The sequence below is a fragment of the Solea solea genome, chromosome 11 (genome assembly GCF_958295425.1).
Source record: "Solea solea chromosome 11, fSolSol10.1, whole genome shotgun sequence".
NCBI lineage: Eukaryota > Metazoa > Chordata > Actinopteri > Pleuronectiformes > Soleidae > Solea > Solea solea.
The window spans coordinates 22,666,742-22,694,248 of NC_081144.1; the positions used below are offsets into that span (position 1 = coordinate 22,666,742).

Below are 27,507 nucleotides of genomic sequence, written 5' to 3' on the forward strand. Positions count from 1 at the left end.
ATACATCAAATTAATCTGCACAGCTCAATCATCCAATTATATGAGGGTTCAAAACAAGCGGATGAAGTGATAATAAGCTGATGCCATGAATGCAGTATTGTAATCAGTATGTAAATATGTGCGTCGCCTCTTATGTTCTCCAGATTGACCTCAGTGAATCACTTTAACTTCAAAACTTGGCCAACAAAAACCCACTCACCTTTGAACTCTGCAATCTCTTCACATCAAATTCATCGGTCACATTCCTTTAAATAATTTACTTTGAAAAGAATCTCGGTCATAATGACTCTCGCTATTGATTGGACTTTTATCTTGTGTTTTCTCAGATTGTGTGAGTGAGACAAGGCTTTCAACTTAAAGCACAAGAGCCCGTATGTCAGAATACAATTTTTGTCACTTTATTTCATTCACCTCAGATGAAATCTTGAATTTAAAACCACAGGCCTTACAGGGTCAGGGTTACTGTTGTAATAAATGTAGCTGCATTTGTCTTCCATTTATTTTCATTTTAGCCTCAACTACACTAGTAAATAAACTTCATTAAATACTTCACACCTACAGCACAGCTTTTCATTGCACTTTTTAAACTTTTCTGATGAAATCTTTTGAATCATGTACACATCACTCACATTTGATGTCTTAACCCTTTTTCACCTAAGCCTCAAAATGTTAATCTGGACTTCTTATTTTAACCATAAAAGGGCCAGAAAATGTCTTGTAACTAAGTTTTTTTGTCCATTTTTCCAGAATAACTTTCAAAATCTGGCAGTTATTTACAATTTACTACATGTTTAAATAGTGTATTAGCAATTTAAATCAAGAAAAACAAAAATTGTATTGAGAAAAAAACACTGTTGTTTAGATTGTGTGTTAACTTTAAAATTTGAACAGTATAAAACCAATCAAAAAAATGTGAATTTTTGTCTTAATATCCAAAAACAGGACAAAGAATGGAAACCATGTACAGGCGTCTTTCCCACTTTCTGGCGACAAAGATGCTTATTGGCTTTGATGTGTAACTTCTCAGCTTTCAGAAATCGTCGGAATTTTTCCGATAGTAATTACAGCGATGCAAAGTGTGCTTGTGCGAATGTGTCGTCTGCGAAACCTAAACCTAAATTAAAAAGCTAAATGAATGAAGTTCTTTCAAACTAAATGTACAACTTGCCAACTTTTGTTGAAATTAACTTAACGTTACTGTGATATTTGTGAGTTTGTTTTTTCAGTAATTTTTTTCAGTTGTCATGTTTAAATGTTATTTTTGTTGCTAATGATATTTCACATTTGTTTCAGATGTGTTGTGTTTGATTGATACGACATTTTGCATTTGTCTGTGAATGTGTGTTGCGTTTTAACGTTGTAAAACGAACATTTTCTCCTCTTGTAAATGTGTTTTTTATTGTGCTGTTGACTTCTCCTCCTGTCATAGAGCGATGTGCTTCCCGCGCACATCGCTCCTGAGGTGGATTCCATGCTCGTCGCTGCAGCCTCTTCTCGTTGGCTGCCTTCTTCAAGTCAGCAGAAGTCTTCAAGCCCCCAGCAGTCTTCAGACTTGTGTCTTCATGCAAGGTTTGGACCGAAGGCTCTTAAATGCCGTTCACCATGTAGTTTTGGCGGCTTGGGAAACGCCAGGGCCGGCACTCCGTAGTGGCCATGAGTGTCGGCCGCACAGACAGGCTGCTTTTTATTTGGGACAGTATCTCCGGACGATGTTTCCTGTGCGACACGGGAGCACAGAGGAGTGTCCTGCCTGCATCCCGTCTGGACGATATCCTGGTGGCGAGCGCCTCCAAATCCCAGCACCTGGTGCACCTCCAAGTGCTTTTCGAGCGGCTCAGTCAACATGGACTAATTGTCAACCCCGCCAAGTGCCAATTTGGGGTCTCCACCATTGTTTTCCTGGGGCACAGAGTCACCAAAGACGGTGCGGTCCCGCTCCCATCAAGGGTGGAAGCGGTCACACATTTTCCACACCCGCTCACTGTCAAAGCTCTGCAGGAGTTCCTTGGCATGGTAAACTTTTACCACCGTTTCATCCCTCGGGCCACTCAACACATGCGCCTATTGTACAAGGCCTTGAAAGGTAGCCCCACACACGCTGTGGACTGGACTGAGGAGAGAGAAAAGGCCTTTGCTGACACCAAGGCCGCCCTGGCGAACGCCAGCATGCTGGCCCATCCGTCTCCCTCAGCCCCAATCGCCATCACCTGACTACGCTGTCGGTGCCATCTACGAGCAGTGGGTAGGCGGGGCCTGGCAGCCGCTTGCCTTCTTCAGCCGTCAACTGCGCGACAGTGAGCGGAAGTACAGAACTTTTGATCGAGAGCTGCTTGGTCTTTACCCATCAGACACTTTCGCACCCTGCTGGAAGGTCGCCATTTCACTGCTTTCATCGATCACAAGCCACTCACTTTTGCCATGGCCAAGGTGGCTGAGCCGTGGTCCGCCCGCCAGCAACTTCACCTGTCCTACATTTCGGAGTTCACCACAGACCTATGACACGTGGCCGTTAAAGACAACCCGGTGGCAGACTGCCGGTCACGGGCTGTGGATGGAGCAGTCCACTTTGGCTTGGATTACAGCCACATGGCAGCAGGCCAGGCCATGGACCAGGATTTGCAGCTCCTGAGGACCTCGACTACGGGTGTGAAAATAGAGGACGTGGTTTTTGGTGACGTCGGCACCACACTCCTGTGTGACGTTTCCATGGGCAGTCTTCGGCCAATCGTTCCAGCAGGATGGCGACCACAAGTTTTTGATGCCATCCATGGTCTTTCCCACCCTGGTTCGAAAACGTCACAGAAACTGGTGACAGCGAAGTTCGTGTGGCACGGCCTCAAAAAGGACGTTAGAGACTGGGCTAATACTTGTCGGGGCCAAAGTACACCGTCACACTAAGGCCCCATTGGAGTTGTTCCCGGTGTCAGATTGATGGTTTGATCATGTAAACATGGATCTGGTTGGCCCTCTGCCCTCCTCTCATGGTTTCACTTGCCTGTTGACCATGGTGGACAGGACTACACGTAGGCCTCCGCATATCATATGAATAATCATGGTGGGCTGCCATGGCCAAAAATGCCAGGGCCATTTTTTGGTCCCTGTCCAGTCAGTCTTGGCTATATTGGACCATTGCAACACACCAAGCCAAGGTCTCAACACAAGCCCAGCACAGAGACTGCTGAGCAGGAGGACAAGGAGCCTTCTTCCTACCACAGACACATTGTTGGAGCCGGAAGTAACAAACAACACACAAGGACTGATAGACAACAGACAGACACAGAAAAAATACTATGACCGCACAGCGAAGGATATGGACTCTCCAAGGAAGGTAACAGTGTGAGAGTTCAGTCCTTTGTTTCACAGAAAGTCTGGAGAATGGCACAGGCGGACAATTTAAGTGACACTTTAGTCCAGATAGGGTGATTTTGGTTGAACATTTTGAGTGTTTACATTTGAAGTTATTTCCTAACTGATGTTGTGCCTTCAAGGTCATTTGTTATGCATTTAATATGGTTAACAGCACTGTATTAAAGTGTTATGTTGAGTAAGGGACTTCACTTCAAGTAAAAAAGAAAAGATGTAACAATAGAATTGTTGCTCCTAGCTGATGTTGTTCCGGGGAGCGTTTAGAGTGTGACACCGTGAGTGAAGGAATGAGGCTGGCTAGAGCTAAATGTACTGTGAAGGCTGAATGTGCAATAAAGTAAGCAAGATAAGCTTTAATTGCCATTCTGTATGGTTTAAGGAATAAGAGAAACGTAACAGAATGAAACAATTCCTTTTGAGTCTTCTGTGATAAATGTTAAAACAGTTATTCGATTTTGTTGTGGCTTCATTTTGATTTTAGAACATCAAACCTTGATATTTTCTGCATTTTCCTCAAATATTGACTTCTCTATGACTTAAAATGTAGTTATGACATGTAGACTGGTGGTAAAACCTTGCCTGTACACACCCATTAGAAATCTATTCTGTTTCAACTGAATCTGACGTGATTGTTTGCTCCCTCCCAACAGGTGGAGGCTGATTGTTGTGATTGTGAACACATGTGTCAAGTAGGAGTGACCCACATTATAAAGGAGTGCCCGTGTGCTGATCTTCCACTGTTTCAGAAAGCTCTGACATCTGAATGAGGAAAAGCCATACTTCTGTTTCTGGTCACGACTGCCAGTGGGGACGAAAGGGAAAAAACAGATTTTTAGCCTTTTAGCCACTTAACAAAAAGTATTTTATCAGTTTGATTATGGCCTTTTTCCAACAGGATACATGTATGCACGGCTGATGGAGGCAGCAGTGGATCCACATTTCCAGTGTGCCGTGATATAAAATCATTAATCTTCTTTATGGGCTTTGGATTCAGCCGTTTGCAAGATGAACATATTCTAAAGTGGGCAGAGATTACATGAGGTTAGCTATTTACCTGAACTATCTGTTTAAGACACAAATGTTTCCAATTCACGGAACTAATGGGCTTCCAACACAAAGCTATATAAACATGTATATGTGTGTGTATATATATATACTGTAGATATGTGTATATATATATATATATGTATATATGTGTGTGTGTATATATATGTATGTATATATATATAGCTTTGGGTTATATATGTTGTGTATATATATGTATATGTATGTATGTATGCATGTATGTATGTGTGTATATATGTATTTGTGTATATATATGTATGTGTGTATATATATATCAAAAAACTTTTAACAGCTGAACAGAATACACTTGGACAAGTGGTCCAAAGACCTTAAATACATATAAACATGTAGCATATACAGGTATGACACTGCAGACACTTCACCAAATACAAAAACAGCTATAATACATCAGATAAGAATGGAGCCTAAAAATGGAAAGGGAAGCATGAGCTGTCAGAAGAATGAGATGCATGAAAAAAGCCCAGCTGACTGTAAATACACCCACACAGCTGTACCGATTATACCATATCTGCTGCTCAGCTCTTTTCTTGTGGGTGTTCTGAGCAAAATGGGTGTTAGTGTGAGGATTAGGGAGCCCTCACAGAGGGCACAGTCTTTCCCTGTTCATGACTAATATTTACATTTTATTGATTCAGGCCGGCAGACATTGGCTTTGATTTGGGGTGAGGGCTTTTTAATTGTCTCAATAATCCACAGCAGGTGGACACAAACACATCATCTGTCTGTCTGCCCCTTTCACTCTCTCTCTCTACTATGTCACACAGGCTATAAATAAAGACTTCTTTAGTCTGTTACATTCTCCCACGCACACACACACACACACACACACCACAGTGCGAGAGACAGAGCTGCAATGACGTATTGCCTGCGATCTCATTAGGCGATACCATAAAAAGCCTGTTGTCACAGCAACAGCAGCTCCCTGTGTTTCCATGGCAACCAGCCGCCATGTCAAGGTGGTGCATTCTTCCCCACTGAAAGGGGGAGGAGACAATGAAGACCAATGGTGAGGAGTGGAACCAGAGAGGAGGAGAAGGAGGAAGGTGGTGAGAGCTGGGAAAGTCTGACCCCTGATGGTTACATCTGAGTGTTGCAGCAAATATCCTAATAAAAAAAAGAAAAAGCAGAAACATTCAGGAGAAATGCCCGTGGTGATACTGAGCGAAGCTGTCACAGGGATGAACGTACTAGCATGAGGTCCCTCTGCTGCTTCTTCTGGAGAATGTGAATCACCGCGTCGTGGACCGTGACAAACAACTTGGTCTTCGGGATCAACTCGGAGAAGAAAGCTGCAGTTTCCAGCTGCTCCACCACACAGGCTGCGCGACAATGGCAGACCACGAGATTAGAGAAATAAACATTTATGCTCCACTGACATGTCAGACAAAGAACAATGTGGTGTCGCTGAGGCTGAGGCCTTGATACATTCATTATCCAGAGCTCCTGTGCCTTGACTCTGCATTAAGGACATTAGCTTTGTCTCTATTTTGTCTGGCATGCCACTCACCTTGGCAGCCGGCGAGATAAACGTCCACGTCAACCTCCCCAAAGTCCCTGAAGATCTGGGAGAAAATCATAGACATTACTTTGTCTGTTTTTGTCATTTGTCCTTGAAAAAAAGAAAAATAATAAAGGACCTCTATGTAGGCACGGGAAGATATGGAATTTTAATACATGATTATCTTGCTATTTATATTAAATTATATCTTAAGTGATATTCCTTTACCCTTATTTGTAAAACAAAACTCTTAAAGGTCTAGTGTGTAACATTGAGGTGAACGTTTTTAATTTGGCAGAAATTGAAAATAAAATGAGTTTTTTTTTTAAGTGCACAGTGTTTTTTTCTTTAGCCTGGAATGAGCCTTTTATATTGATATCAGCTCTACAAACCACCATGTTTTTACAGTACACTATACAGAGTTCTGATGCTAACTGAAGGCTACATAGAACATGGAAATGTTGCTAAATTTTACACACTGCACCTTTTTCAGGTCCACTTTGACAAAACAATGGTTGATCTGGTAGAAACATGGCAGTGCAAGATGGTGGCCTCTGTAAAGCAAGGCCTTTGCCTAAACTACATATGAGAAGCTTATTCTAGTATATTAGTATATTTTAGTACAGTATTGGGTAGTATATTACATCTCTGCCAATAAACCATCCTAAATTTTACCCACTGGACCTTTTACATTTTTTTCATTTTTCTCTATTCACAATTATCGCAATCATGGAAATTCACCGCAATCAACTTATTGTGGGTGTCACACCTCGGTGAGACCTGTCCTGTTTTTATATTGTGACTTCCTGTGTTTTATTTTGAAAGTAACTTTCCTCTCATTTCAGACCACTTGCCCTTCCTGTCACCAGCCTGATCACCTCCCTTGATTGCCCTGATTGTTTCCACCTGTTGGCCCACCCTCATGTGTATTTAGTTTCTGCATCTCCCTTTGCCTAGTGGCAGAGTGTCATCATTCATGCCACATCCAGCCTTTGTCCACGCCATTGCCTTATTTCACGCTCTTGCCTTGGTTCTGATTTTATGCCCTTGTTTTCAAGTGAGTTTTTTGTTGCTAAGTTTTGTTACTTCAAACCTGTTCCCCCCCAACAACCCCCCCCCCCCCCCCCCGTCTGTTGTCCTACCAACATATCAGGTGATCACGTTAACACTGTCAACAAAAAAACCCATACATTTTTTAACGTGTTCGTCGTCACTGTGTCCACAAAGCCGGTGGTCGATATGTCCAGGATGATACTGTGTGTGCCTATTCCACTGCTCCTTCCCTTCTCCTCGTCGCCACGGTGCGATGCCTGCTTGACGCTGTCATCAACGTGGAAACCTGCTTCTGAGTCTGAGTCCACCATGGTCGTGTCGTGCTGGTAAGCCCAGTTAATGTTTCCTTTACTGAGCCCATTTGCAGAGGCTTCTGTCAGGGAGATGGCTGCGCCGTTCACTTGACTCTGTCCATTCAGTCCTTCAGAGGCTTTTTCTTCATTTTTCAAGTAGTCTAGTGCAGTCAAGTGTCTGGCTGCTTTTTTCTGCCAACAGTTGAAAAAAGTAGAAACAGTCATCAGGTATCAAGTATGGCTCTTTTCTAGTCTTGCTGACCACTCATGTAGACATGTAACGGAGCCAGGAATCAAACCCACAACCTTCCAGTAGAAAGAAGACTTGCTCTACCACTGACCCACTGGTGATGATGTTTGGGTTTTGTGAACACAAACAATACAAAGCTACAGTATTTATAGGTTATGTCAAAATATGCGATTGGACCTGACTGAGGGAGCGTTTGTGTGCATTTGGACTTTCTGCGTATCTCATAGGACTACTGGAATTAAGCTAAGTATCACTTCTGTAGGTCTTTCTTATTTGGTTGCTATTTCATTAAATGCTATTGTATCTAGCTGGGTTGCTTGACTTTTGACTTGTCTGTTTAGTTAAGGTGAAAGTTTGTTTTTGATATTGTGTCTGCTAGGTCAAAGAGAAAGTTGTTATTTTTGCTGTTTTGACCTAGTTTCTATTGAGCCATCACATCATCAGTTTCATTGGCTACAGGAGAGTGGCCAACACTGCTGTAACCAATCAGCCCCTAATCAGGTGTTTTTCAGAAAAAAGCTTCACTGAAGTTTCATTGGCTACAGGGAGTGGCCACACAGCTGCAACCAATCAGCCCCTAATCAGGTGTCTTTTAAAAAGCAGCACTCACTATCTTCCACTGGAAGAGGTGGCAGGACAGGTCTGCTCAGCTCATCAACCCCAACTGGACTTTCACTCTTTACCCACTGCCACACTTCTCTTCACAGTTGTTTGAATCCACCAGGCCCATTGGGGCACTTCTTGGTGGAACTAGATGTCCGTCTTTTCAAATATCCCAGAAAATGGCCCACCGCTTGTTCTTCATGGTGACTTCAACATCCAGTCAGATAAGTCATCTGATCTACTTCTTCTACTTTCCTCTCTTTCTCTCTCACTTGCTCCTTCTCCACCAACTCACAAAGCTGGCAACCACCTTGATGTGTAAAGCACCTCATCTTCACCAGAAACTGTCTGAAACCGTCGTAACATTCGCTCTCTCTCCCTCCTCTCTGTCCTCAACTGTTCTATCAGCACTTCCTTCAGCTCTGCCACAGACACCTTCCTCTCTACTCTGTCCTACTCTCTTGACTCTCTCTGTCCTCTTACTTCACGGTGGGTTCGTAAGTCCTCCCCAGCCCCGTGGTTGTCTGACTCAGTGCGTGCTGAGAGAGCCACGATACGGGCAGCAGAAAGGAAATGGAGGAAATCAAAACACCCTGACGACCTGCTTTCCTATCATTCTCTTCTCTCCACCTTCACTGCCTCTATCTCTGCAGCCAAACAATATTTCTATCAGACTAAAATTCAATCCTCTTTCTCTAACCCCAAAAAACTTTTCTCGATCTTCTCTAACCTCCTTGACCCCCTCACTCCCCCTCCTCCCTTCTACCAATTCACTTTGTCAACTACTTCACAAAAAAAGTGGATGACATTCGCTCTTCTTTCTAAACGCCACCTCCTGATCTCACCACTCTACCAACCACAAATTAAGTTCCTTCTCTATCCTCTTTCACCCCTCTATCTCATGATCAAGTGCTTTCCCTAATAACCTCTGCTCGCCCCACCTCCTGCCCCCTTGACCCTATCCCTTCTCACCTTCTTCAGTCAATCGCTTCTGATCTTCTTCCTTTCCTCACCCACCTCATTAACACATCTCTATCATCTTGTTGCTTTCCGGACTCTCTTAAAGAGGCCAGAGTGACCCCCCTCCTTAAAAAACCCACCCTTGACCCGTCTGAAGTAAATAACTACAGACCTGTCTCTCTTCTTCCTTTTCTCTCCAAAACTCTGGAGTGTGCTATCTTTAATCAACTCTCCTCCTACCTTCACCGGAACAACCTTCTTGATCCTCTTCAGTCTGGTTTTAAAGCAGGTCACTCGACCGAAACTGCATTTCTTGCTGTCACTGAGCAACTCCACACTGCCAGGGCTGCCTCTCTCTCCTCTGTGCTCATCCTCTTGGACCTTTCTGCAGTGTTTGACACAGTTAACCACCAGATCCTTACTTCCTCCCTTCAAGAACTAGGTGTCTCAGGCTCTGCACTTACCCTACTCTCATCCTATCTTCAAAACCGAACATACAGAGTAACCTGGAGAGGATCTGTGTCGGAACCCTGTCCTCTAGCTACTGGGGTCCCTCAGGGTTCTGTCTTGGGCCCTCTCATCTTCTCTCTATACACCAACTCTCTTGGTTCTGTTGTTCTTTTACATTATTACATTACATGTCATTTAGCAGACGCTTTTATCCAAAGCGACTTACAATAAGTGCATTTAAACATTTGGGTACAAATTAGAGCTAGAAGTAAGTAATAGCTTCAAGTAAGCCAAACTATGAAGTCATAAGTGCGATGTATAAGCAATTTTTTTTTTGTTTTTTTTTGTCGCCGTCGTCTTAGTCAAGGTAGAGTCGGAAGAAATGTGTTTTTAGTTGGCGGTGGAAGATGTGGAGGCTTTCCGCTGTCAGGATGTTGATGGGGAGCTCGTTCCACCATTTGGGAGCTTGGACAGTGAACAGTCTCGAGTTCTGCGAATGCCTCTGCAATCCTCTTAGTGAGGGGGGAGCAAGCCGGTTTGCCGATGCAGAGCGGAGTGGGCGGGCTGGGGTGTAGGTTTTGATCATGTCCTGGATGTAGGCTGGACCGGATCTGTTTGTAGCATGGAACGCAAGCACTAGAGTCTTGAAGCGGATGCGAGCAGCTACAGGAAGCCAGTGAAGGGAGCGGAGGAGCGGTATAGTGTGGGAGAATTTTGGTAAGTTGAAGACCAGTCGAGCTGCTGCATTCTGGATGAGTTGCAGAGGTCGTATGGCACACGCAGGGAGACCAGCCAGGAGGGAGTTGCAGTAATCCAAGCGTGAGATGACAAGAGCCTGGACCAGAACCTGTGCCGCCTTCTGGGTTACAAGAGGCCGTATCCTTCTGATGTTGTGCAACATGTATGTAAAAATTGCTTATACATCGCACTTATGACTAGCACTTTATAGTTTGGCTTACTTGAAGCTATTACTTACTTCTAGCTCTAATTTGTACCCAAATGTTTAAATGCACTTATTGTAAGTCACTTTGGATAAAAGCATCTGCTAAATGACATGTAATGTAAATGTAATGTTTGTGTGTATACACCAGCAAAGCAGCAGTGGGGGGCGTCAAGAAGCATTGATCCCATCAAACTCTTTAAATTATTTAAGCTACAAAATTCTTTCATGGACATTTCTGAGTGTATTTGGTTTGCAGTCGTCTCACTTTACTAGCTCAATGTCGCTGTCGCCTCCCGCCTCTGTCTGTCTTGACATAAAACCAATCACTTCCTGTGTGCAGGTGGCACGAGATCTAGACACCACTATAGCCAGGACTGCATTGTGTGAACTATGTTTACTATGACTTGGCAACGGTTTAAATGTAACAGTCATTACTTTATATTTAAATGAGAGACAGTGGATCAGTGGTAGAGTGTGTGTGTGTGTGTGGGGGGGTCAAGTCCCTGCTTCACTAGCCTACACAACGATGTGTCCTTGGGCAAGACACGTAGCTCCTACAAATGGGTATGAAAGATCTGTGATAGAAAAACACAACGTAGTGTAAAGCAGCTTTGAGTGATCATCAAGACTAGAAAAGGCCTATGTAGATCATTTTAAACCAGGAAATGGCATTTGTGATTACACCTATTTACCTCTGCGTTCTCTTTCTTTTTCTCTTTCTCCTGTTTGCGCTTCAGCTCCTCCTTTCGCTTCTTCTTTGCCGTCAGCAGCTTCCCAATATCAATTTCACTCTGCTCGCAAAGCCGAGCGTGGTATTGAGGAGATAAAAGAGAAGTTGAGATTAGTACGAGACATGATGAAAAGCAATTAAAGGGTGCTGGAGACGCCAAACAACGACTATTTTTAGGGTGTAATAAAATATGAGCCCCCCCAACACACACACACACACGAATGAAGCCAAACCTTTTCTTGCAGGGCCTCCAAGTACATCTCAGCATTTGTATAGTAGATAGTCGCAGATGAACGGAAGATTTTGATTCCTGGAATCTCTTTAGCCTGCAGGGAGACATTATAGGGTTGAAGAGTTCAGAAAAACACATGTGCTTCTGCTCATGTTGGCACTCCCCACCTCCCCCTGGTATTGTTTATCTAAATGGAGTTTTCCTACAACCCTCAACCCCAATCCCCACAGTCTCCTCTTCTAAGCGGTCAGTTCAGTTCAGCCAGATTTTAGATGATCTAATTTTTTGTTCAGTTCTGGCCTCAGCTACGCATGTCTCTGCCCTATATGGAGTTTATATGCTCACAAATTAATATTTAATGGTGTTTGTTGAGCTCCTTCAATCTGGACCAAACCTGGTACCCATGCCACGACCGTGAAAAAAAAAAAAGCTTGTAATATTACAGCATTTCCTACTGAGGGGTGGTCAGGTGAAAACTGTTGTCCGGAGATATGTAGAAAATTAACATTGGCTAGAAATACATTAACCACTGTTTAATGGGGGGTGCAATTCTCAATGTAAAACAAACAAAAATAAATATGGTACCACTTTACAAGAAGGCTGCTCTTATAAATGGTTTATAATGACGTGTTAAAAACGAATAGGATGATGTGACACATGAGATCAACAGAGATTTATGCTCGCCAAATAGTGAGCACACAGATGTGTAAGCATGTGACCACAAAGCTTCCAAAGTCAAAGTTAAGTTCATCCAAATTGTCAAATTCAATCTTGTTCACTTTGAACTGTAACGATATACATAACCTAGATTTATCATATTTCCACCAGCTTAAATCATATTTTGGTATCGTTAAAGACAGTTTTGAACTGTATTTAGTGTCCTGCATGTTTTAAAAAATGCATTATTTAGTAATAATAATGATTAGTATTTCACATGTTCACCCCCCTGACTGTAACATTTGCTCATATCTATCCATTTTCAAATATTCTATTTACTGACCCTCATTTTAAACAACCTATAGTTACTTGTAATGATGTGATTGTTATTTATTTTTTTTGTATTGTAATTGAACCAAACTTCCAGTGTGTTCAGTTTAATAAATAATGTGGTAGTATATATGTATATGTATTTGAACCACCATGTTTTTACAGTAGCCCACAGTGGACAAACTACACAAACATCTTTTGAAGGCTACATACTGTAGGTTCTCCAGTGTCACACTAGGAAGTGAAGGGTGAGATTTACACACTGTTACCTGATAACTTTTTGTCGCCGACTATGATACATAGCATTTCACATTCATCACTAAGAGGTTCTTACCTCCCTGTAGCTCTCGGTGTCTAGATACAACTCAGTGCCTGACACCAGGCCTAAGACAGAGTAACGGGGTCTGAAATCAGGAATTAAAATGACAACGTTAGAGCACAGACTGTGACGGGAAAAACAAATAAACACTGAATCATCCTCAATAATGTTTGCATGCATTATATTAATAATTGACAATAAGTGCTGTGCAGTTACCGCTGCGTTCTGAAGATGACGGTGAGCATGGAGAAGCCAACGGAGATGGCCAAACCCAAGTCTAAGTTGAACAGGATGGTGCACAGAAACGTTACCAGCCACACCAGCTAGAGGGCAGTGTAAAGACAGAGAGTCAATGGGGGGGGCAACACATCGACTGTATAAAAAAAGTGGGTTTCGGTATCCAGTTTGCAGGGTAGCAGCCACCAGGGGGCGAATCTCTTAGTTGCAAAAAGAATTTGGTTTGAATGGAAGTCTGGGAAAATTCACCAAATATTAGGGCCTTATTGAGAAAATAAAACAGACTCAAAACAGACTTTGAGAATAAAGTCTTAATTTACGAGATTAAAGTCATATATTACGAGATTAAAGTCATATATTACAAGATAAGTCGTAAATTTACTTTCCTTACTCTCTTCTAAAACAACAGGTTAGAATATTACGACTTTAATCTTGTAAATTTACGACTTTAATCTTGTAAATTTACATCTTATTTCTTGTAAATGTATTTGTTTATTCTCCTAAATTAAGACTATTCTCAAAGTCTGATTTATTTTTTTTTCTCTACGTGGCCCTAATACTCTAATACTCTAATTTGCACAGTTAACATTTTCCTGAGGTGTTGGTCTCAGCTGCTAAATTCAGCTATCCTACCAACTAACATGGTGTCACTTTGTTTCCATTTGGAGGAAAATAAATCACGGCACATGTGAGTGCAGTGTAAGTGACAGCTCTAGTGGGGATATCTGGGAACTCTCGGTTCTAAATATCAAGATTTGAGGCTTCAAAGTAGGAGTTTTGCTGCTTCCACTTTTTAAACACAGTCTATGAGTCACGACGACGTAACATGTACACAGTTTTGAACTGAGCAGGCCGAGAGCGTGAAATCGTACCAGATCAACCTTGTTGGTCCTCCAGAGCATTGGCACGTCCATGAACTGTTTGAACATTCCCTTCAAATTCACAAACACTATCGTAGATAAAACGGCCTGATGAAGACACACACACACACGCACAGATTTAATTGCGTACACCCACAGTCTTTTTTGGTTATTAAATTTTATGCCAGGATAGATAATGATCATTAGCAAGAAACAGCACAGGGAGGAGAGTGTTACCTTGGGGAGGTCTTCAAAGAGAGCACCTATTTTCAAAACTGTGATCAGCACAATGACGGATGAAATCACTCCCGCAACCTATAACAAAGCCCACACACAAGTGCATACACTCTTACTGCATAATAAATGCTCTCTAGCTGAATATACAGTTAAAATAGAGGCAATGTGCTGTGAGTGCACATCTGTGTAGGTGTGTTTACTTGTGTCTTGCCCCCTGTGCTCTCTTGGATCAGGCTGCGGGACAATGAGCAGGTCACAGAGTAGCACTGAAAAAAGCTGCCCACGGTGTTACTGAGACCCAGAGCCACCAGCTCCTGGATGAAGAAGAGAAACACAACGACAGGTGTGTTTGGCATGTTATTCCACTTGCCAAAACATAGTTTTCATGCCAGTGTTTGTCAGAAGTATGGGCCAAATGCTGGTTAAGCTTATTAGATCCACACAACTCTTTTTGCTGTGTGATTCCATCACGGTACAGTTCCATTTGGTATAGTACACCACCAGTACAAACTAGTCTTTCAGCAAGTTCATGAGCTAAACACTTCTTATCCCTGTAACCCAGGTTACTTTATGTAGGTCACCCTGGGTTGAGTCTAGACCATAAGTTTACTCTTGGTAGGGTGACTGTCTCCTTATCTGGGGTCAGGTAGCTGCATGTCTCTCTTACACACAGCAGCGTTGTCTACGACGTTTGTTACAAAGGTATTCCGGTAAATTCGATAAGTGTTAATTGTCCAGACTGCATCCAGGATACTTGGAGCTGCATGGTGAAGGAAACAGCAGCTGTGATTAGCACTTGATTTGCTTTGCTTTCTGCTGGCGAACAAAAATCGCAATGGATTAAAATACAATTGTTATACGTGTCACTCTGTGTGCAGCTCGGGAACGTCACCACAGACACTGTCATACTGACAGACATAGACAGAGTCATGTAGAGCTGATAGGCTTGTTTGAACACATTTGACTGAACCAATGGTTTGAATAAAGCAAACATTTATGTTCAACTTGACGTGCAAATGACTGAATAACAGGTTGGAGAAACAGAATACATATACAGCTTTGAGTGGTCTAAAAAGCAATATATATATATATATATTTATATATAAACACAGACCATTTACTAGTTCATACTATTCCTGCTCAAATGGCGACACAAAAAGAAAGAGTCAGGAAACATATGAACCAGCCACCTACAGTTAATCGTTAACACAAGTACAGTTAGAAGTAATAAACATGACACATTTAGGCCTGAAAAACAGAGGACCTCAGTTAGATATAATGCTCTTACCAAAACACTGCTAGTGTTGCTACCTAGCTGTGCAGTGATGACTCCGCCCACGTTGAGTAGGTACTATTTTGTAGTGGAAAACCAACCTAAACCGTGCCATGCCAAGGTGGAAAAGAGGCTAATGTGAGACCTCTAGTAGTAGCTAGTGTTTGACCAGAGAGGCAGCAGTAGATGTGCCAATTTTAATCACACAAATGATTTCAATATTTTATTTAAACTGTCCAGATTTGTACCTGGATCAGCAAATAAAGTTACTGGATACCCGTCTACTTTTCACTCCCCAGAAAAAAAGCATGGAGATGGAAAAAAAAATGAATCAGTGAAGTGACTCATGGTCACACTGTCAAATATTTGACCAGTGTTTGGTTATTTCCTGTAAGCAGTGAGTCACATTGTGTAACACTCACGGTTGTTTGTGTGAAAATGGCTCCATTCAGACCTGGTATTAACACCAGCTCTAAGTGATCCACTCACATGTGGACATCACATGTACGACATGTCAATAAAATGCATCCTGGATGTGATGGGGATCGGGGCTACACACACTGTGTCAAACATAACAGAAGAAACAACAAAAACACAGGGTTTGGTCACAGCTCAGTGAAGCTTCCCACTAATGCAGAGTCACAAGCATCACAAGTTTCAGCAAGTCTGTGAAAAATGTGTGATCTGTGATGTGTGATATTATGTAAGTTTGCAGAACAAGGTTCTTTCTGCATGGAGTTTGCATGTTCTCCCGTGTGTGCGTGGCTTTTCTCTCGGTTCTCTGGTTTCTTCCCACAGTCCAAAAACATGCAGATTTGGGGATTAGGCAAATTTGGACACTCTAAATTGACTGTAGGTGTTCAGACCTGTGCTTGGTTGACAGGTGTTAGTATGAGGTCTAAAGGGCTCTCAGCGTTGGTGGCTTACCTGGTTGCTGTCCACCTTGTAGCCATATTTGAGAGCAAATGTCTTGCCAAGGGAAATGTTGATGGCATAGCCCACAATGGCCAAAGCAAAGGCGTCACCGATCACCTCTAAGAACCAACTGGCCTGTGGAACCTGGGGAGCATTGAGCCTGGAACAAGAGGACAACAATACAAAGTTTTTGGTTCATTAACTCTTTTAACACTTTTAACATAAACACTCATTAGGTCATGAGAGCTTTAAAAATAAATTAAATCCGGTGTCTATCATGCATATTAGATAGCGAGGGCCATTCCACTTTTGAATACAGGTCACAATGATGAGTGTTGTAGCTGTCGCCTGTAATAAATCTCAGGGCTGAATGCTGTTGTGTTATCTGCATGTGAGTTCTTAGTTCTAAAAATGACGGCACTGCGTTCTGTAGTCTCTGAACATTTACTTTTTTAACATAAAGATGCTATGTTACAGACCATCATGTCAGACTCCGATAACCCCGGAACTACCAAGCATTCCTTGTCGCTGACATCATCATGTGAACACAATACTATCACACCACATCCCCCTTTCTGTAGGTTTAGAACTTTCCCTTAGCTGTATTTGAGTTTAACTTTAGCTTAGGCTTCGATACAATTCAATAAACACTCTTTGCATAATCAACAAAACAGTACTTTCTCATTCTTGCTATCATTGTCACCATATTCCACATAACACAATAACAGTTGGATCTCAACAAGTCCCGTAAACCTGTAAATAAACTGTTTTAACATGAATCAATTTCCACATTTCCATAAACCATATGAAAAACATAACTAGACATGTTTCCTCAAATACACACTCTTGCCTCTCAGCTGGTGACACAGTCTCTTGAGGAGTCTCGCTCTGAGACTCCGATACCGGCATAGGCACCAAATGTAGTCTATTCTTCCTGAGTGCTCCTTGTGGTCCACTCACCAGGTAGGACCGTGGTGAAGGGTGTTTAAATATCACAGTCCCTTCCGTCTTTGCATCCAAGATCCACACGGAATCACCAGGTGAGAGTTCTGGGAGATCTTTAGCTCTGTGTCTAAGGTTGAATTGTCTAGCCCCCTTTTCTCGTTGCTCCTGCTCCTTGCGCTGGAGAGTTTGAAGGTCTGGGAGAGCTGGCTGTAAAGTCTCCGGGAAGGTGGGCAGTGGGGTGTGAAGGCGACGTCCCATGGACCACAAGCTTTCTTGAGCAGGCTTTTGATAGTCTGCACAGCGCACTCTGCTTCCCCGTTGCTCTGGGGGAATTTGGGGCTGCTGGTTACATGGACAAACCCATAGTCTGATGCAAACGCTTTCATTGCAGCTCCTGAAAACTGCGGGCCATTGTCGCTCACGAAGGTCTCTGGGATACCGTGTCTGGCGAACATTGATTTCAGGTGATCAATTACATCCGTGGACCTGGTTGGGCTGAGCTGGGCTATCTCAACAAAACAAGAATAATAATCTACCACTAGCAGAAATGTGCTGTCTCGTAGGGAGAACAGGTCAGCACCTACTCTTTGTCAAGGTCTACCTGGTAGTGTGTTAGGCATCAAAGGCTCTTTTGCATTGATTCTCTCTTTACAGCATTCTCTACACCTAAGAATTATCTCTCTTATCTGACCACTAAGTCCAGGCCACCACACTGTGGTCTGTTTCCAGCTCAAAATGGAGACCAATGATGAAGTCACTGAACCTCTCACAGGCCCAAGTCAGAGCTACCGCTTCTTTTTCCAGCAGGGCATAGCGCTGCTCTGTCACCGTCAGTGAACGTGAGGCGTAGGAGACAGGTGCCCACATCTCTCCAGTCTTTTGTAACGTCACCGCCCCCAACCCATAGGATGAGACATCAGCAGATATTCTCAGAGGTTTGTTAGGGTCATAGAGCTGGAGAACAAGTGAGGTCAGCAGCTCTTGTTTGAGTCTGTTAGATGTCATTTGCTGCTCTGGACCCCAGTACTACTGATTCTTATTTGACATGAGATCTCTTAGCGGTTTGTCCCTTTCCGCCAAGTTAGGTATGAACTTCCCTAACTGATTTAACATAACAAGGAAGCTCCTGACCTCAGTTGTGTTCATCGGCTCTTTAAGCTCCTGCAAGGCTCTTGTTTTGTCAGGATCAGGTTTTAGGCCATCAGCTGAGTGTGACTCCTGCCTTCTCTGCTCGCTGCAGGACCGCATGCACCCTCTCATCATGCTGCTCCATTGTGGTCCCCCAGATGAGGAGGTCATCCATGTGACAGACAACCCCTTCAAGGCCTGCTGTCACTTCAGTCACCATCATGTTCTGGAAATGCTCTGGTGCTGAGGAAATGCCGAAGGGCAAGCGGTTGAAGTGGTAACGCCCAAATGGCGTGATGAAGGAGCGCTAATTCTTTGGCCAAAGGAATTTGCCAGAATCCTATGTTTGCATCTAATCTGGTAAACAACTGTGCATCAGTAAGCATGCCAAGAGTCTGGTCAACTGTGGGAAGGATACATTTTTCTCTGCACACTGATTCATTTAGGGGTGTTATGTCCACACATATTCGGACCTCATCGTTGTCCTTCTTTGGGGCTACGACCATGCTGCAGCACCAGTCCATGGGCTGTTCCACTCGACTAATAACCCCTAGGCTCTCCATCCTATCTAACTCTGTTTTCACTTTACCCATCAGAGGTAGTGGCACCCGTCGTGGCACCTTGAGCGAGAATGGTTTAGCATCAGGTTTGAGTTTTATAGTGTAGGTCTTCTGGACCCGGCCAAGACCATCACAGAGTTTTGGATAAGTGATTTTCACCGTGTCTAGGTCTAGGCTGTCTAGCCTAGCCACAAGCTTGAGCTGCAGTGAAGCTGCTCTGCTCAACAGCGCTATCTGTAGATCCTTCACAACAAATAACTTCTCTGTGGTGCTTCTCTCCTTGTATGAGAGTGTCTCTGTAGTAATCCCTGTGACATCTAATTTTCTACCCCCTGGGCCATATAGTGGTTTCTGAACTCTGTCTAGCTTTCTATCTATGTGTACAATGCCTTCAAACACATGCTCAGGAATGGCTGATACGTCAGCTCCAGTATCTATCTTAAAGGTTATTTTTCTGCCTTTCACATCGATGTCGGCCATCCATGGACCCTCACTGCCCTCAGAAGTCATTGTTCCTAGAAAAAGTCCATCTGCATCATGCAGTTCTCCAGTGTCCTCAGCGACTGCATTAACTGAGCTGGCAGATCTGCACACTCTTCCATAATGTCCACGTTTTCTGCAGTTGTGGCATTCCTCATCCTTAGCTGGACATTGTGATGCAGGGTGAGAAGGTGATTTGCCACATTTATTACATGACTTATATCCCCCATAGTCTAAATGGGCTTCTTGAATGGTTTCTGCTGTCACTGTGGCAGTTCTCTGAACTTGCTTCTGAGCTGTTTACTCTTTTTAAAGTGCATTGCATCCACAGCTATTTTACTGGAGTTCGCCTCCCCTCTCAGGTCTGACTGCTGGTGCCTAATTTCTTCAGACTGCCTAGCCATGGTGATCGCTTTGGTGAGAGTGAGGTTTTTATCCAGCTGCATGTTCTCTGACAATGATGCGTCTTGGAGACCCACAACTATCCTGTCTCTCAGGAGTTCATCATGTAGTTGTCCATACTCAGTTTTCTGCCAGTGCATATAGTGCTGTGATGAATGAGTCCACCGGCTCCTCTGGCTGCTGCACTCTTTTGTTGAACCTGGCTCTTTCATATATGACGTTCTTTTTGGAGTATCTGTGAAATCCCTTCTTGACAGCCTTATACTGCTCACGCTGCTATATGGTCCAACCCTCGTAGCACGTCGTCAGCCTCATCTCCCCATACAGTAAACTAGCGTGTTTACTTGGTTAGTGTCAGAGGATTCATTCAGGTTACTTGCCAGTCGAAAGTGTTCGAATCTCCATATCCACTTCTCCTGGGGCTTAGAGAAGTCGAAAGACTCCGGGGTTTTTATAGTGAAAGTAGCTGTAGGGCCAGCTGGAGGCGGTGTGTCTGCCATCTCCGCGTGTTCGCCCGCCGTCGTCTTTCCCGGTCCGTCCACCACGGTCTCGACAGCCGTAGTCGCTAGCTTTGCATCAGCCGTGGTAGCTCCATAACAGAGACACGACGCTGTTACAGACCATCATGTCAGACTCCGATAACCCCGGAACTACCCAGCATTCCTTGTCACTGACATCATCATGTGAACACAATACTGTCACACCACAAATGCTATATGGTGTCAAATCGGTGTGGAGTTGTAGCTGATGCATGCCTGTATGAAATGTCTCCATAATCTAAAACTGATATAAAAGTTGCCTCAATAAGTTTCATCATAGTGTGTTATTTACACCAAACCAATGTCACTTAACTTTTTTGTTTTTTTTCCCCATAAATCACAAAAGTCTCCTAGTATTAATTTTTTTCCACAGAGACTTGTGCCATGGCCGGTTCTGCACCTTTAGCTTCACCACTAATGATCTGGCAGAATTTGTTGACTCTCGTTACAGCTTTGGGGAAAACAAATGCTGCAGCTGGCAAAGACACTAAACCGTATCAATAATTTAGTAAGAAAACTGGCTGCAGTATAATTCCATGAATATCACATACAATGAATGTATGATGTTTCCACAACTGTGACTTCACCTTACAAAGAATCCCTACTCACAGCTCAACCGTGTCCTAATGGACTGTAGTCGACTCACGGTGAGTTTTTTGGATGAGATGTTTAGGCGTCTAAACAGGAAACCTGGTGGTTTCCTATCATATAAACAGTATGTCCACACACAGCTGCCTCGCTCCTCCCTCTTTGCTTTCTCTTTTTGTTTTGTCCACAGACACATACACTACGACTATGTCAGCTTACCCACTGGGAATCATTCCAACCACATCTATGCTGTGTTTAGTGCTTAGATCACAGAAGTGGATGATGATTGTCGCTGCTACGATCTGTTGGAAAAATAAAAAAAAAGTGAAGTGTGGTCAGTTTCAGTGGTGAATCCTCACTTTGAGCTCATACAAAGAAGGTCATCGATCATCAGTCCTTCAGTCCAGTGGTATTTCTGTTGTCACAATGACCCCTGCTGGACTGGTAATTGAACACACTCTGCACTGAGCGTGGAAAAAGAAGACAGGATTCAGCATACTTACAACTATCAGTTCTATAGGGATGGGAATGGGCAGCTTCTTTTTGTAGCAGTCGTTGATTTCTTTGGCCACGATGAGAACAAAGAGAGACACCAGGCTGACGACCAGCTCCGGCACCTGAGTCTGAGGCAGCAGGCGACAAATGTCCACCATAGTCTGTGAAGAGACGAGTGGAGAAAATTGAAGTTTCCAGCATTTAGTACTAATAATTGTGTTTATACATGAACACCGGAAGATAAAAGAATAACTAATGATGATAAAGTTTTTTCGTGGATACTGAATCTTAGTTATCTTATCTTCTTCTATGCTACGGCTATTCGTCTTTGGTTTACAGGTTTTTTACTAATTTTATCCTGTATATCCTGTCGTTCATTCATTCATTCATTCATTCAGTTTTCTCTGGCCTTGTTTAGCGTTTACTCTACTTTCTGGGCTTTTTATGTTTTCTTTTCTTGGTGATCTGACTATGACCTTTAACCCTGAGGAGCTACGAATAAATGAATGAATGAAAATGTAGCAATAAAGAGGCAGAAATACATCGTATAGTATAAATAGTCTTCTTATATTCCTATATTCTTTATATTGTATATATAACTGTAATGTTAAGGTAAGTAATATTATGATAGCAGCACTTTGTGTGAACGGTTTTATGTATTGTCTAAGTTCTCACTCTTGTTATGTGCGGCTGCTTGCAGCTTCTCTCTCCCTCTCTACCTCTCCCTCCCCTCTGTCTTTCCTCTCCACACTCACCTGTGTTTCATTTCAGTGATTGCAATCCGTGTGCTGTGAGTGGAGAGGGAGAAAGCGTCATCGTGGGGAGGGAAGTTTAAAAGGAGGAGGAAAGAGAGAATGGGACCTTTTGGTTTTCTGTTGTCGTGTCACATTTCGGTTGGTTGGAGGTTGTCGACAGTCCTATATTTGGGTTTATTTTTTTTTCTTTTTGTGGACGCGTTGGGTCCTACGGCCCATTGCTGGGCTGCCCCAGACGCTATACCCACCTTATCTCCTACCCTTTGCTTTTATTCACTTTACATTCAGTTTGTCAAATCAATCAGAATTATTGATTGGGTAACTTTGTGGCATCTTTTATGTTTGGTCTCCTATTGAGCCATGCTTTTATTCTTCAAAGGTAGGTAGAAGTAACACTTCGTATAAAAAACACCACGTTACTGTACAGTGTTACCAAAATCATTTCTGTTATACATATATATATATGAAACTATACGTTGCATGATACAAAACGCTTGCCATACTCACATAGATGATGGAAAGAGGACCGGTGAATCGAGCCGGCGTGACTCCAAACAGATACTTGAGCTGTGACACACACACGTGACACGCTGATCCTGTCGTGTAGCCACGAATCAGTGGCTCAGACAAGTAGGTGACCACGAAACCAAATCTGATCACACCCAAAAAGATCTTAGGAGGGAAAGGAGGGGAGGGGGAACCCCTCAAAGGAGTTAGTAGAAAATTGTGAAATATGACAATTTGAGGTACAAATATAGACATATACCTGTAAGATTCCTGTCAAGACTGTGAGGGAACATGCTATCTGTACTCTGGAGGCGTCCCGAGCATCAAAGTCCACAGAGCTGTTGGTGCCATTTACGATAAAGTTACTGTCAGGTGCCAGCCTTTCTGTCACACTCCCAATCATGATGCTTATCACGGCAAACGTACCTGAACGTACAAAACAGCAGCATGTAGAGTCACAAAGGACTGGTTTATATATGTTGACATCCAGAGTCGGCCCAAGGCATAAGTGAAGATGTCTTAAGATATCTAAATAATGTTAAGTTATTTGGTTTAATTTTGAAGTTGAAGATTGCCGTTCTAAGTTTTAAAAACCAAAGTCACAAAACTGGTTTATTCAAGTTCAGTATCACCACACTGAGTATAAAAGTAGGCCACTTTCTTTCAAAATCTAATTCTGCTTAGGGCCTCATAAAAGCTTGGGCCGTCTCTGTTGACATCCCATCTGAGTTGGGAAATCCCTACTATTGCTTTCATGTTTCCACAGTTTTTTGTTGTCTTCTACATTCTTCAGCCGATAAAAAAAAATAAAATAAAAAAATAAAAATGTTGGGCTCGTTAACATTTTTGCTTCTACCATTGAAAATAAACTCTCATCTGCCTTTGACCTGAGCTGTGAGGAGTTAGCGACCAAAAATAGTGAAGACCTCTGTGCTAAAGCAGCATTTCAACTGTTGGACATTGTGACAAGAAAAGAATAGCACTCAAAAAACGTACAGTATATTATGTTGTAGCTTATTTTAAGTTCCTCACCAATGGAGACGTGTCTGGAAGTACCAAAGATGAAGTAGACCAGCACGGGGTAGAAAGACGTGTACAGGCCAAACACAGGCCGTAAGGAAGCCAGAAGAGCATAAGCCATGCCTGGAAAACAGGAAAGTAAGTTTGTTCAGTGGCCATTTTAGTCTGAAAATTCTGGTGGTGACCATGCAGGAAAATCTTATAATGCAATCCAGAAATACCACATATTACTCTCCTCCCCTCACAACAAGAATGACCTGGTTTTGTCTTTTCCCTCTAGAGAAATGATTAAATCCTCCGGTCGATGTGGTCCCAAACGTTTGATCTCCGACTTCGGGTCAAGTGGCAAAGTGCTAAATCGCACACTAGCTAGCTATTCAACTCAATTCATTGTGCAATGAATAAATGAATGAATGAAATGTAACAAGTAAGTACGTTAGCCAAGCTTCTGTCAGGTAGGGTACCATGGGCTAAACAAAAAATGGGATGAACAAAAATACTGTCTTCAGTAAAACTTTTATCAAGCATGTTTCTGAGATATACGTTAATGTAGTGGCTGCTTTGCGCGCCGCTTAAAGATTCCTCCTCGCACAAGCAGTTTTTTCCCTCACTTATCTACGCATGTGGAATAATGTTTCGCATTCACGTTGTTTTTCGTTCGACTGAGTTTTGGCACGGTTGTGTCGCCATAATTTAGAGCATCCAATTAACCTCTGCATGTTTCTGGACTGTGGGAAGGAACCGGAGAACCCAGAGAGAACCAGTGCATGCAACACCAACAAAACCTCTATGCTGTTGCTTCAACCACGACGCTACCACAATGTAACAGCTAGCCTGGCCTGGACATGAAAAAAACATGTGCCAAAAACAATGCCAAACATTTAAAATGTTCTATTTGCTTGCACACGTGTGCTCATGCGTACAAACCCTGAGGCAGGTGCATGATGCCCACACTGCAGCCAGAGATCAGGTCTCCCACAGCATTTTCTCTGATGGAGTATTTAGGCAGCCATTCAAGAACAGGCACCCAGCTCTGCACGGTGTTCTTCAGCCTGGGTACTGAACACCTGGGAACAGAGACACACCGTCACATCACAGAGGAGTCAAATTTATTAATGCACACACAATTTATCCACTGAAAGTTAAACTGTCTTGCGAGAGAAGCTGTGCATAAATCTCCTCTGGGGAAAAATGTGTTAAACCACAAGTCACTGGTTTCTTCAAGCTGTAACCAAGAGTGAAACCTAAAACCCTAAAAATCATTCAGTCATTTTCACTATCAACCAAACAGAATTTATTTTTCATAGTAATGTTTAGAGCCACATTGTCCACTTCTTAATGTTTAAATGTCTTTGTGACTTAAAGCTGATGTAGCAAGATATTTTTATTACTTATGAATAAATTTAAAAAAAAGGAAATCTCTCAGCATAATGTAAGTCAAGCAGAGCCGACCTGAGGCATAAGAAAAACACTGAAGAAACCATCCAGATATCTTTGGATAGATTCATATATCGGAATAGTGTTTTTTGGGAGGGAGGCCCTAAATCAAATTCAGCATCGGGCTCCATGAAGGCTTGTGCTGCCCCTGGACTCAAGTGATCTAATTGACCTATGGCTCTTAAATTCAAGTACCATATTGAGATCCCAAAGTAACAACGTTATGATCAACGTTAAAACACAGTGTTGTAACTGGGTTGAGCAAATTCAGCTACGGATGGAGATTTATTCCCAATCATCCTCCTCTTCCTCACATACACTTCACACACTGGTATAGTGACATTTAGATGAAGATGGAGCGAGAGATAAGGTGACTCAGAGTTCTTTTCATAATCGATTAATCTGTCGATTATTTTCTCGATTACTCGAGTAATCGCTTGGTCCATAAAATGTCAGAAAACTGTCGATCAGTGTTTGTCAAACCTGGAAATGATGTTCTCAAATGTCCCGTTTTGTCCACAAACAAAAATTATTCAGTTTTTAATGATTTCTTTGTTATATGGAGCAAAGAAATGAAGAAAACATTCACATTTAAGAAGCTCTTAGTAAGTAATTGTTTCAGATCTAAGTGTATCTAATCATTATTATCATTTAATTAGTATTTTAGTTGTTGTTGTCATTTGTTTCAGCTCCACTCCGATCACATACCCAGGTATAAACAGGAGAACACTATTTCTGATTTTCCTCCAAGTACCACCAGAGGAAGCTTGCGTACCACTGATGGCACACATACCACAGCTTGCACTGGGCTCTGTTTAAACTTTGAATAAAAAAATGTGTAAGAAGAAAGTAAGTAAGAAAGTATATACACAGCCTTTCTGGGGGAAAACTGCTATTCTGGCAAAGATGCATGTCAACATGAGATGCATGTCACTGTTTCAGTGAGCTCACATACTACAGCTTTAACCAGGACAACACAGTTGAAATCTACATACCCTGAGGATGAACTTCCAGTAATTCAACTTTTAAAACACGCAACATTTAAATTTTTGAACGCTGTGTGGATCAGAGACGTTTTATTTACTTTGTCATAACGATTAATGGGAGAAAGTGAACTTATATATATATATAAATACACGTAGGCATTAAACTGTGCCAAAGGATTAAAACTATGAACTATGAGCTCATTTTACTGTCATTAAATGATAAGATGATAAGATGTTTAATCCACACTGTGCTCCTGAGATGGTAACACAGTTTAAGCAAACACAAATGGCAAAGCATAATCATTCCCAAATACAATCACCTTTGTCTCGGTTCATGCTGTCACACTTTGCTTTTCGTTTTATTACCTCAGGGACTCCTTCACCCGTTCACCCAGGGGTGGTTGAGTGGACCAAGTCCCTTTTTGGGCCACTTCATCTAGACGCAGCTCATCCAGAATCTCCCTGCGCACAAAATAACTCCCAGACGGACAATCTCTCTCCTCCATGTCTCGGGTCTGTTTGTGCAAATCCTGCACACCTTTGGTGAGGCTTGTATCTGCTTGAGCTCCTCCTTTTCTTTTCTTTTCTTTTTGTTGCTGCACGATCCTCCTGAGAAGAGAGGGCACTCGCAGGTGTCTGTGTGCGCAAGGAGAGTCAAACACTGTGTCGTTGGAGTGAAGCGACCTCACTTCACTCCTGGATTCTTTTAGCTGTTTTTTGGTCTGTGGGAGTGACACCTTTTCCTGTCCTTATAAGAGACAGACCACCACCCACCACATACACATGTACAAACACACGTGACACAATTACCCTAATCTTAACAATCATAATTAAATGCCTACTCCAACCTTTACTCCTAACGTGAACATTAAAAACATTTAAAGACATATTCAGGCTGTTACAGGAAAATGTAAAATATGAACACATAACTTGTCCTCAAAACACACATCGAAGACTTTTTCTGTGTTTCATTATTGGATGCATGTGTAGTAGTTTAAATAATTATCATCATATCTAATCCACTATTTGTCTACTCATCTAAAACTATACTATATGCAGCATCACTGAGCTCAGAATGTGTTTTCCTACGGGGACAATTCACTAAATCATATCCTTGTTGTATTGTATCATACTATTTTTGTATTGATTCCCAAACACTGGGTTGGGACCAACAGATGGGTCGCTGTAGGTTTGTTTGGGGGCCCCTAAACAAATCCAAACATTTAGTTGAGATTTATGTGCATGATAACGTGCGTGAAATGAAACCAAAGGAGTCATTTTACTCATACAGAACGATATTTATTAGCTGTTTGTTCTCGTCACGATTGATTGATATTTGGGACTAGCAACCTGTCCAGCTCCCCCTGTGGGTG

The 27,507-nt window shown here is 42.6% G+C and overlaps 1 protein-coding gene across 1 annotated transcript; it reads right to left on the bottom strand.

The window, feature by feature from the left end:
* LOC131469262 (solute carrier family 26 member 6-like) lies at nt 1–26,835 on the bottom strand. The gene is made up of 19 exons (XM_058644247.1): nt 26,501–26,835; nt 24,639–24,778; nt 23,724–23,834; nt 22,951–23,117; nt 22,692–22,856; nt 21,438–21,590; nt 21,154–21,236; nt 16,305–16,452; nt 14,305–14,418; nt 14,105–14,182; nt 13,880–13,975; nt 12,987–13,093; nt 12,786–12,855; nt 11,466–11,558; nt 11,195–11,293; nt 7,141–7,488; nt 5,960–6,014; nt 5,641–5,771; nt 1–5,556 (listed from the first exon to the last, which is right to left on the bottom strand). The coding sequence occupies exons 1-19, from the start codon at nt 26,638–26,640 to the stop codon at nt 5,530–5,532; spliced, it is 2,325 nt and encodes a 774-aa protein (XP_058500230.1). The 5' UTR covers nt 26,641–26,835; the 3' UTR covers nt 1–5,529.
* Between the last annotated feature and the right edge of the window lie 672 nt (nt 26,836–27,507).

Bases quoted from the DNA above. Each gene is read 5' to 3' on its own strand.
- LOC131469262 (XM_058644247.1), bottom strand. From the start codon at position 26,640: ATGGAGGAGAGAGATTGTCCGTCTGGGAGTTATTTTGTGCGCAGGGAG. The intron at 21,237-21,437 runs GTAAGTATGCTG...TTTTTCCAACAG, and splicing joins TCCCTATAGAACTGATAGTT to ATCGTAGCAGCGACAATCAT. The intron at 14,183-14,304 runs GTAAACACACCT...GCTTTGTTATAG, and splicing joins GCACAGGGGGCAAGACACAA to GTTGCGGGAGTGATTTCATC.